The sequence below is a fragment of the Mesoplodon densirostris genome, chromosome 2 (genome assembly GCF_025265405.1).
Source record: "Mesoplodon densirostris isolate mMesDen1 chromosome 2, mMesDen1 primary haplotype, whole genome shotgun sequence".
Classification (NCBI taxonomy): Eukaryota; Metazoa; Chordata; class Mammalia; order Artiodactyla; family Ziphiidae; genus Mesoplodon; species Mesoplodon densirostris.
Window position 1 is genome coordinate 69,892,039 of NC_082662.1, and position 10,580 is coordinate 69,902,618.

Genomic DNA, 10,580 nt, shown 5'->3' on the forward strand with positions numbered 1-10,580 from the left:
AATATCCTTCAGTAGGAAGGAAGGGCTGGAACATGATTTTTGTACTTACTGGACAGACTCAGGGGTTCCAGTTAACATACAAGACCTTTCTGGAAGGCCACCGCTGTCTACAATTAAAACAAACAAAAATCTTAGGCCAAGAAAACGTTAACAGCATCATTTTCACTAGCAACTTTAAAAATGCTAGTTTTCTTGTCTCTTTGAAAATAATAGCAAGAGAATAACATTACCAGGAGCTATCTGTATTTTGCATCCAGATTCCTGTTGTATGCGTGAGATCTGTTCACCTCCTCTGCCAATTACTAGTAAGAAAAAAGAAAATTATTTGCTGAAAGATTTTAAAGTATGTTTTGATTATGTTTTTTCATAGCTTTCAAAAAATTAGATTACTTACTAAATCCAACCATCCCATCTGGAACTTTGTATTCTTCTGTCATTACAGACCTGCTAAGAAATAACAGAAACCAACATTTTCCTTCAAAGAAAGATAATTTGTTTACAAATAAAAGGTAAACATAAAAATGGAAATCTAATGGCTCCTAATAGCTTAAACTAGATTTCCAGGCACATACTTAAAATACTCGAAAGTCAAAATATGGGGCCTGAGTAGTTAAACCCAGTATCTTAATCAAGGTCATACACATCAAGTGAGGAAGGTATCGTAGATGGAACAGTCTGAAGGCACGAACAAAAAGGAGTTGGGGTGCAGTTCAGGAGATATCATTTTAACAGTTATTTTAATTCAGCTTAGTTCTTCTAAAGTGTGGCTAGTTCCACCCATCCTTTCAAATTACAAACGTATCTCACTCAAGAAAACAGATCATTTGCTATCACCTATTTGCGTCAAGGGAAATGAACTATATATACCAAAAAAAAAAAAAAAAAAGCAGACACATATTCACTATATACTAACTTGGCTGTGTTTCACATACAGTTCAACTAAAACTTGCAAAATGCGCTTTGAAAAGCTTTTATTTGACTATACCTTTGCTGCTGATGCATCGGTGGTAACTGTGTTCCGAAAGCTACCAAAAAATTAAATAAAGTGAGAATTTAATTTAATTGACATATATTTAACAATATAATCATTTTAAGCAATTCTAAAATCTTTCCCTGACACACAGACAACACCCTGAAGAGCACAAAATTTTATGCAGAATACTTAACACTGAGAGTGGGCAAGAAACTCAGTGAAATGGCAGACATTATTGGCAATAGCACAGAAAAAAAACTGTCCTTTTTCAAGCAGCATAAGCAAAGATTAAGAAATGGAGCTATAACCCCTATGTTCATAGCAGCACTATTGACAATAGCCAAGACATGGAAATGACCTAAACGTCCACTGACAGATGAATGGATAAAGATGTGGTACGTATATACAATGGAATACTACTCAGCCATAAAAAGGAATGAAATAATGCCATTTGCAACAACATGGATGCAACTAGATATCCATACTAAGTCAGAAAGAGAAAGACAAATATATGATATCACTTATATGTGGAATCTAAAATTTGACACAAATGATTCTACCTATGAAACAGAAACAGACTAGTGGACAGAGAACAGACTTATGGTAATGGGGGGTGGTGCTGGGCTGGGGGAGGGATGGAGTGGGAGGCTGGGGTTAGCAGATGTAAGCTAATATGTACAGAATGGATAAACAATGAGTTCTTACTACATAGTACAAAAAACTACATTCAATATCCAATGATAAACCATAATGAAATATATAACAACTGTACTTCAAAAACAGAGCTATAAAATAAATTGAACATGTAAAATGACTTAGCAACTAAATCTTAAATTATATTGATACATGGCCATAATTGAAGTGGGAGATAGGAGGTATATTTTTACAAATAAATTCATACAAAAAGATAATTTATGGCCTTCAACTAACTTCAAAGATACCCAACAAAACATTGGAACAAAGCCCTAATATTAAAATCCACAGTTACTTTAACTTTTAACCCAATTTAAAATAAATACTTACAGTCATTTTGAGGAGCAACTTTCTTAGCATCTGGCTGATCTGCAAAATTAAGAGTCTTTTAATTTTTTGCCAGTAAGTACAAACATAAGACTTAGCTCCCCCATGCCCAATCAAGAATACCAATATAAACATTTACTGAAATAGCTGAGGGTATGGTTTATCATTTGAACCAAAACTGCCAAAACTCAACCCAAACACTTAGTGATCAAAAGAAAATGGCATTTCTTTCATTCTCTTCATGTTTAAAAGATGCACAGACATTAAAAAAAATTCTTTTTTACTGAATCAAATCACTGACCTTAATGTATGTTAAGCACTTTAGAATGATACAAGACAAAGTATTTAGTCCGTTACTTAGCAAAACATCACATGCTAAAGTCTAATGATGCTTCCCACTGTAGGAACTGAAGATTGGAAGGAAAAAAACCTATCAAAATGTGAAAATTTGACATATCAAAAGTTGAGTGTATCTGACAGTGAACACAAAGCTATGCAAAATAAGTAAAAAATCACATTACAAGGCAATCTCAATCTAAACTGTTCTACTGTTCCTAACCAAACATTTCACAGCATAAACTTCAAAAGAAACTCAAACAACTACATGACTTCATCTTTATCTACATCCTTTACACACATGAATACAATGCGTACCTTAGAATAGGCAACCTACAGCTCAAAGTACTACGTTCTCCTCCCCCCTTCAAACTTAAATGATTAAACATCAGAATGTTGTGCAACAAAAATTCAGACACATAATCCAAGAAATATTTGTGTCCATTTAAGAATCCACTGGTTTATTTCACGTTTACATACTGAACACAGGTAATAAATAAAAATTCCTGCCTTTAAAAGGAGAGGGCATTCCCTCCCAGTGTGTTGTACTGCTCGGACTTGTCCAAGAGCCATCTACACATAAAATAAAAAGAATACATTACATACAACATCTGAAGCATCATTAGCTCATTTTTTTTGTATATTAAAACCTCACTATAAATGTGAAAGACACTTAAATAAAAGGAAACCAAGTACTCCTGGTCAAAAGCTACAAATACATTCTATACACTCATTCAGAATCCTCCTTTAAAAAAAAAAGGGCAAAAAGAAAATGTATCGAAATTCATACATCAAATCTAAAGCAAAAAATATGTGCAGACTTCTAAGTTCAGAAGGTTCAACAATTATGTTTTTAAAAAATACAAGGCACTGTTTATCTACTGTTTTAAGCCACATTTTGAGTTAAACCTGAAACACAAAACAAGGTACTAAAACAAACAAAAAATGGTATAACCTGCAACACACTAAAGTAGCAAACTATAGCAACTTCAACCTTTAAAGTGAAATCTGAAATAATAAAGTAATGAGAATACAGCATCTCAGATTAATTCATGTATGATGAGAAAAACCCATGAAAAGTTTCCTAAACATTTTGTATTTTTGTTTTCTTCAGTACATTAACAAGTCGTCTGTGCAAACTATCAATCTGGCACAATCCTAAAAGAGGGAAAATGATGTTCTCTAGTAAGACAAAACTGGCTGGTTAACTCAAATTTTACCTACCTTGTCTAGGTCTCTTTTCCCCCCTCTCCTTTTGAGTCCAATATAACCCTTACAATTTTAGGAACCTTATGATAAAAGCAATGTTTCAAAAAAAGAACATTTGAAAAATACTGAAAATCACTTCAACTAAACTCTGTGTAAAACAATTTAAAATATTTATGGCTATAACTTACCTCCATCTTCCAAAGGTCTTTTCTGTCCCCCATAACCATAGTCATTTGAATTCAGTGATGTACCAGCATCACCTCCAATTTTTGCTGCAATCTTAAAAAACAAAAAACACACCGTTATTAAAGATAGCATCATAACTACATTATTTCCTAATATATGCTAATATCTATCACATAAGAAAATTAATTTGATAGACAAATTAAAATTACAGTTCAATTTATTACTATCATTAATAACTTCGGAGAGTTAACAAATAATCATCATCTGGAATTGTTTCTGATATATCTCTATAAGAACAAAGAAGTAATCAATTAAGAATCTTTAGAAGACTGACCAAATAACTTTGAGGAAAATATGGATCCTAATTCTATCTTCTCCATGTCTCTCTCCCATGACTCTCTATGTGTTGGTATAGGGAGAATGTGAACATGCTAAGGCTGTGCTATCTAATAAGGTAAAATGCTAGCCATATTTGGTTACTGAGTATTTCATGTCTAGTCCAAATTGAGATGTACTTCAAGTGTAAAATGCATACCAGATAGCAAAACCTTGGAACAAATATAAAGAATGTAAAGCGTCTCAAAAATTTTTATATTGAACACGTTTAAATGGTAATATTTTAGATATGTTGGGTTAAACAAAACATGTAACTTGCATTATACTTCTATTGGACAATCTTTTTTTTTTTTTTTTTTTTTTTTTTTTTTTGCTATACGTGGGCCTCTCACTGCTGTGGCCTCTCCCGTTGCGGAGCCCAGGCTCCGCACGCACAGGCTCAGCGGCCATGGCTCACAGGCGCAGCCGCTCCGCGGCATGTGGGATCTTCCCGGACCGGGGCACAAACCCGTGTCCCCTGCATTGGCAGGCGGACTCTCAACCACTGCGCCACCAGGGGGGCCCTGGACAATCTTTTTCTAAGGGAACGAGGTGTGGAGGAAGCCTGGGAAGTTGTACGTCTAAGGAAGCCTCTGTTATAGAACCACAACTCATTTCATTGTTAGAGACTTTTAACTTTTAGAGTGGGGCAAACATCATATAAGAAACACCAGCCTCAAGTCATAAGTGGGGCACAACCAGGGGTTATTTACTGCATTTTTCTATGAAAAGGGAAATGGAACTAAAATTGCTGAGTGCCAGCAAAAGGCCAAACTCTGTATTAAAATAAATGTTTTATACTCATTTTGTCACTGAATCATCACAAAAATTCTATGAGGTAGAGTACTTAGTGAAATAGATATCCATTTTACAATTGAAAAAAATCTCAAGAGGTAACTTAACAATGTTACACAGTAAGTCAACGGTGAAGAAGTCCCAATTTCTACACACCTCCTTGGCAGTTACTACAAGTGGTAATCACCAAAGATGGGTGATGGGCTCATTAGAGTTCATCACGTTATTCTTTCAATTCTGAGTATGCTTGAAATTATCCATGATAAAAATTAAACAGAAAATGAAACTTTTGGTGACTGGAATTCTTCTAAAAGGGTGTTGATGTGGAACTAAACCAAGTGCCTCAAGCTTCATTATAATTAGAAAACTGGAAAGGATAAGCATATCCAACGACTTGAATCCAATATGTATCACTTAAGTCCTAAACATATAACAGTTCCCATATACCAAATGTATTTCCTAGGATTCCTAGGTTTCCCTTTTCTCATCTGTAAATGCAAACACCCACCACAAAGCATATTAGGATTAAATATAAAAATGCTCAACAAAAAAGGTATACAATTATATATTTCCTGACTTTATAGCTTTGGTCACTCTAACCTATCTTAATCATCTTTCACTTTCTCAAAAGCTTATTCGAATCTTTGATCTAATTAAAATCTTATTTCTTTCCTGAAAGTTTTCCTCATCACACCTGAGAACTGCTTTTCCACCCTTCAGCTTTAAAGCAATCAGCATTTGAACTGTTCCTTTGGAAATTTAACATACTCCTAGGCATTGATGTTATGAGGAAAATATTTCTGGTCCAAAGAAAGAGTTAATACTAATGAAAGAAAATGGTTTAGGCTGGTAATACCTTCTGCAGTTAGCTTTTATAAACACTGAGTTTGCAAAGCAGCACTCCTTGAACTCCAAGGAACTTCTGCACAGAAAAAGGATATTTATTTATACCTCCCTATCCACTGAATAGTTCTAAAAATATCCAACTGAAAATAAAATTGATCCTTAGTTCACTCAGAAGAACCAGTTAACACCATCTCAAAAATTCAGAACCAATACGAAAACATTAGAGAAGAACTTTTAGAAAAAATACTAACACAGATTTAATCAATTCTCCAAGACCAATAGAAAACATAAACTTCCTAGGTCACTTCACAGAATTTAAGAGAAACAGTAATTCCTAAAATCCAATCTCTAACTATATAAAATTCTTATGAGACTAGTAGAATTAAGTGTAGGTAACTTCTTTCATTTTCAATTTACAATAAAAATTCAAGCTTTCCATTTGGACCCTCCCTGCTTCTCAAATGAGTAAATTTTTTTTGTGCTTTCAATGTTTTAGCATTTTCCACCTTTCTTCATCAATTATTCCTAGAATCCAAGAATTTTGGAGTTGAAAGGAAATTTGAGATTATTCAGTCATACCACCTGATTTTAGAGGTTAAAACGACAAGAACAAAACCACAAACAACAACACACAAAAAGCTGATTTTCAGAAGTAATTACCTAAATGCCCAAAATGACTATCTCCTAATTTTCAGTCTACATGCTTCCTTAGGCTTTGGGGTCCAACCGTGATTTGGGGTCAGTGGTAATTCTGGTTTTACTGCTTTGTGTCCTTGCCAAATTTTCTTAAGCATTTTGTGCCTCATTCATCTTCTGTGTACAAAAGAGATAAATAGTTTCTACACTTACCCTGTAGAATAGTTGTGAGAATTAAATGAATTAATATAAATATGCTTAGCACAGAGCCTAATATGTAGCATATAAATTGCCAGTTACTATGAACAAATCAGCACACTTTAATTCAACTATAAAGCAGGTTCACAAGACTTCAAATATTCAATTTAAAAAATGTAACAGGTTTTTAGTTGTACTGGCCAAAGATATACACTTTGAAAGAACATAATTATTTTCAGAACAAAATTTCATTACTGCTTTAATTCATTAAAGATATCTGTTGATTCAATTCAATAAATAATGGGTACCTACTATGGGCAAGGTCCTAACGGATTCAATTCCTATGCACCAGAAACGTGAAGAGGCTAGAAATACTACTAGCCCACCACTTTATTAAGCACTGTCCCCTCTTTACAGCCCAGAAATCTTTGCTTATTATCATAATCAAGCTTTGCTATCCCATCTCAAAATGTGTTAGAAAAACAAAAACAACCAAACAACCCCCTCCCACCCCGCACACACTCAAATGCTAGTTTTCACTGAAGAGATTAATGGTAAGTAAAAAGTCAACAGTTCTATTTTATAAATTTTTCATTGCATTCAAACATAATACAGTCTGAATTACTTTCACAATTATCAAGAAAGAGATTTCAAGAATTGAGTACTTAACGACTAATTTAATAGTTTTTTAGAGGGGAAGTGATGAGGATTGATATTCTTGCATAACCTGTTATCTACCACTATACTTAGTCTCAGTCTCTGATTCACTTCTATCTTCATATAACCTTAAGGGGAAAAAAGTGGATAGATATATCTCAACTTTCCAGTGTTTCAAAGACAGAACTTGTTATCAGTGTGATCACTAAAGATCTAATCAAAGAGTTTCAACATCACCCTCTGCAGTTACAGTTTGAAATACCCAAATATAAATTTCTAAAGTACACAGGTTGGAAACCCTAAACTAGAGAAGCAGTCTGGTGCCCCTGTGCTAGATTTAGCTCACAGAATATTATAAAAATCTGGAAATTTCACAGTAAAAAAATAAGCTACTAGAATTCTCTGGAAAAAAGACTGAGCAACTCGGCCTCAATTGCCTGATGGCAACAATCAGCTAGAGTAAATGCTACTAGCATTTACTAGATAGGGACCAGGGATCCTAATCATTTGTTCTGCTTTCCTGCATAACAAAGAACTATCCAGCTGAAATGCCAATAGCTTCCCAAGCAGTATGCAGCTCTTTGAAGGCAAGAAGCTGTTCTTATACCTCTTCCTTCCAAAGAACACAGCACAATACTCTAGACAAAGAAAAGAAACTTAAGGTTAGATGGAGATTTCGGAAATATAATTCAGTATCCATTTAATATAGATAAGGAAAAAAGTATTTCAGGGATTAACCTAATTTGTCCCTTCAGCCCAAGCACTTTTCCCTATACTCCACTTACATAATCAGACAAGCAGCTCTACAACCAATATACGGAGGCATTCTCAAATGTAACCAGAAGGGGCAATTCAACACAAATGCTAAATATGAGAATCTCAGATTTAAGATCAATTCTGTAGAAACAATCTAATTACAGCAAAGACACTTGTAAATTATATTACAGAAAGGGCACTGGGGCAGCTATTGGCATATAAATAGAGGACAAGAAATTCATAGTTTGAGGACAATTTCTATACTTAAAAAAGCAGTCTAAATAAGAAAATTGTCTTCAGAAGTTGTATCCACCTGTACCTTTTCTCACCTCATTTTCCACCCTCCTTCCCCCACCCAACCCTATCCTTCAGTGACTTCACTCTTAGGTTCCTGTCATCCCCCAAACCCCCATACCTTTGCACATGCTGCTTCTTTCTCCACTGGTCAAACTCTCACTCATTCTTTAATGCCTTGCTTAAAATATCAGTCCTTTACTTTGGCAGTTAAGTACCCCAATCCCTGGTGTTATGTACAGTACCTGAGTCATAGAACTCTAAAATGTTTACAGAACAAATGGATGAATGAACAGTGCCCATATTTTGTCTACTGTTTGAAAGCGTTAATCAGATACTTCTATTCTTTTGTCTTTGGTTCCTTGACCATCATAGCTTCCTAGAAGGCAGAAACCCAATTAACACATTTAAAAGGCTCCAGTATTTATGTACAGTGTGTGTCACAAATTAATTCAATATGCTGATTGAATAAAATAATTCAGGTGAGTCTTCCAATCCAATCTAATAAAACCCTTCTAACAGAGTTCCTGTCATTATATAAATGTTTCAGTCACTATTCTAAACATGTTCAGAAGCAGTAAATAAGAATTAGGTGAATAAATCGCAGAATTAGGGTTAATGATGACCTCCTGTTGACTCCTTGGAAAATTTCTGATTAAAAACAAGTACAGGTACATTTTTTAAAATAATGTTTTCACATTATAAAAATATGAGCGCTTTGCTACATCACTACAGATTTTATGGATTTTGACTCAAATGATCCTTTAATCCAACCGGGGAGTGAAAAATAAGTTAACTCCTAATGTAATCAAAACATACCACAAAATTGGATTCTGATTACCATGAGCTTAACACTGTACTCTAAAAATGTCTAGCATCTAGCTCGCATCGTGTCATAACGAGAATATGATTCTTACTTTTACTTAGACACAAGTCCATACCAACATCACACGTTTTAAAATTACATTAAGGGACTATCTAATAAAGATAAAGTTCAAATAAAATCCTGAAATATAACTTTTTTTTTTTTTTACAGCTTTTGTTTGGGAAAGTGGTGCCTTGAGGGCAAATGTACGCACCTACGTAATACAAAGAGGTCTGGTCAGTTTACGACTCTGAACTGAGAGGCAGATTCAAATTGAAACTTAGGGTATAATGGCCCTGAAGCCATTTTGAGAAGAGGGAAGGAACCGTAGAACACGCGTAAATCCCGCCCTGAAAAGGGATTCCAACCCGGAATACGAGTGCTCTCCTCTAATTCTCTTCCTTGAAGGTGTGAAAGTGTATGGTAGCGAAAGATTAATTGCGGGAGAGCTCAAACGGGTTGGAAGCTCTAAAGACTGCTTTAATGACAGATCCCTTCCCTTACCATGGCTCCTGCGGACAGACCCTAGTCCTTTCCCAAACTCATTACTAGAAGCTTCCATACTATTGTGTAAAACTACGCGCGCTTTACCCCATGGAAGAGGATGTTCACTCCGAGGAAAAGGAAATGCTAACACCTTGGGGAAAAAAGCGCGAGTACCGCAGAAACGGGAGAAAAATCTAAAGCCATCTTCGCGTAGCACACGTTGGGGTTCAAAGTGGCTTAGACACCAAGAACACAAAACCGAGTTCCAGCCTCCATTCGGTATTACTAACGCGGGGAAACGTGAGTCTCGTCACATTTCAGGGGGCGGAAGGGCACTTCTTCCCTCTTCCTCATGCGCGAAGAAGTAGCGGCCTACTCAGCCAGCGGCCAATTACCGTGAGCTGTCGCGGTCTCGCCGCGCGGTCCTGACTTACCTGTCGGGCTCTCTGCAGCGCATCTTTGAAAGCATCGTTAACTCCTCCACCACCACCGCCGCCGCCTCCACCACCAGCTGAGCCAGAGGAGGGTGGAGGCACTGTTGAATAATCTGCCATGCCTACTCTACAGTGGCCGCTACCGCTTCTTCGCAGGGACCTCTCAGCCAACTGCTAAGAAAGAAAGAAAATGGCGGCCGTCGAGGCTGTATCACATTCTTGTGCGACCATCGTGCCGTAGAGGGGCGGAGACTGAAAGAAGAAAATCTCGCGATGTTTTGAAGCAACGCGCTGGTGTGGAGGTGGGGCTGAAAAAAGACAGGCAGCGAGATATCGCGAGAATTGTCTTTAGAGTTCGCGAGAATGGGGTTTCTATTGACGCCTCCTCTATGTGCGTTCGTGGGTTGAGGTGGTGCGGTTATCCCTCTGGGTTAGTGGATGAGACTGGTGAGCTGGCCGCCGTCTGCTTGAATTTTTGAAAGGCTGGAGGAAAGGAGTAGTTTCTTATCGGTCG

General features: G+C 36.3%; 1 protein-coding gene across 13 annotated transcripts in view; it reads right to left on the reverse strand.

Annotated features, from left to right (window-relative positions):
- Nucleotides 1-10,297, reverse strand: part of FUBP1 (far upstream element binding protein 1) — a 34,310-nt gene extending 24,013 nt beyond the window's left edge. For 3 of the 13 annotated variants that reach the window (XM_060089994.1, XM_060089996.1, XM_060089992.1), the window contains exons 1-8: nt 10,067-10,297; nt 3,727-3,817; nt 2,840-2,902; nt 1,997-2,035; nt 986-1,025; nt 395-447; nt 231-302; nt 50-107 (exon numbers count right to left, since the gene is read on the reverse strand). In XM_060089994.1, the coding sequence (XP_059945977.1) occupies nt 50-107; nt 231-302; nt 395-447; nt 986-1,025; nt 1,997-2,035; nt 2,840-2,902; nt 3,727-3,817; nt 10,067-10,186 (536 nt within the window). In that variant the 5' untranslated portion in view covers nt 10,187-10,297. The remainder of the gene's footprint in view (nt 1-49; nt 108-230; nt 303-394; nt 448-985; nt 1,026-1,996; nt 2,036-2,839; nt 2,903-3,726; nt 3,818-10,066) is intronic. The other 10 variants (XM_060090004.1, XM_060089993.1, XM_060090005.1 and 7 more) reach the window with 7 other exon arrangements.
- Between the last annotated feature and the right edge of the window lie 283 nt (nt 10,298-10,580).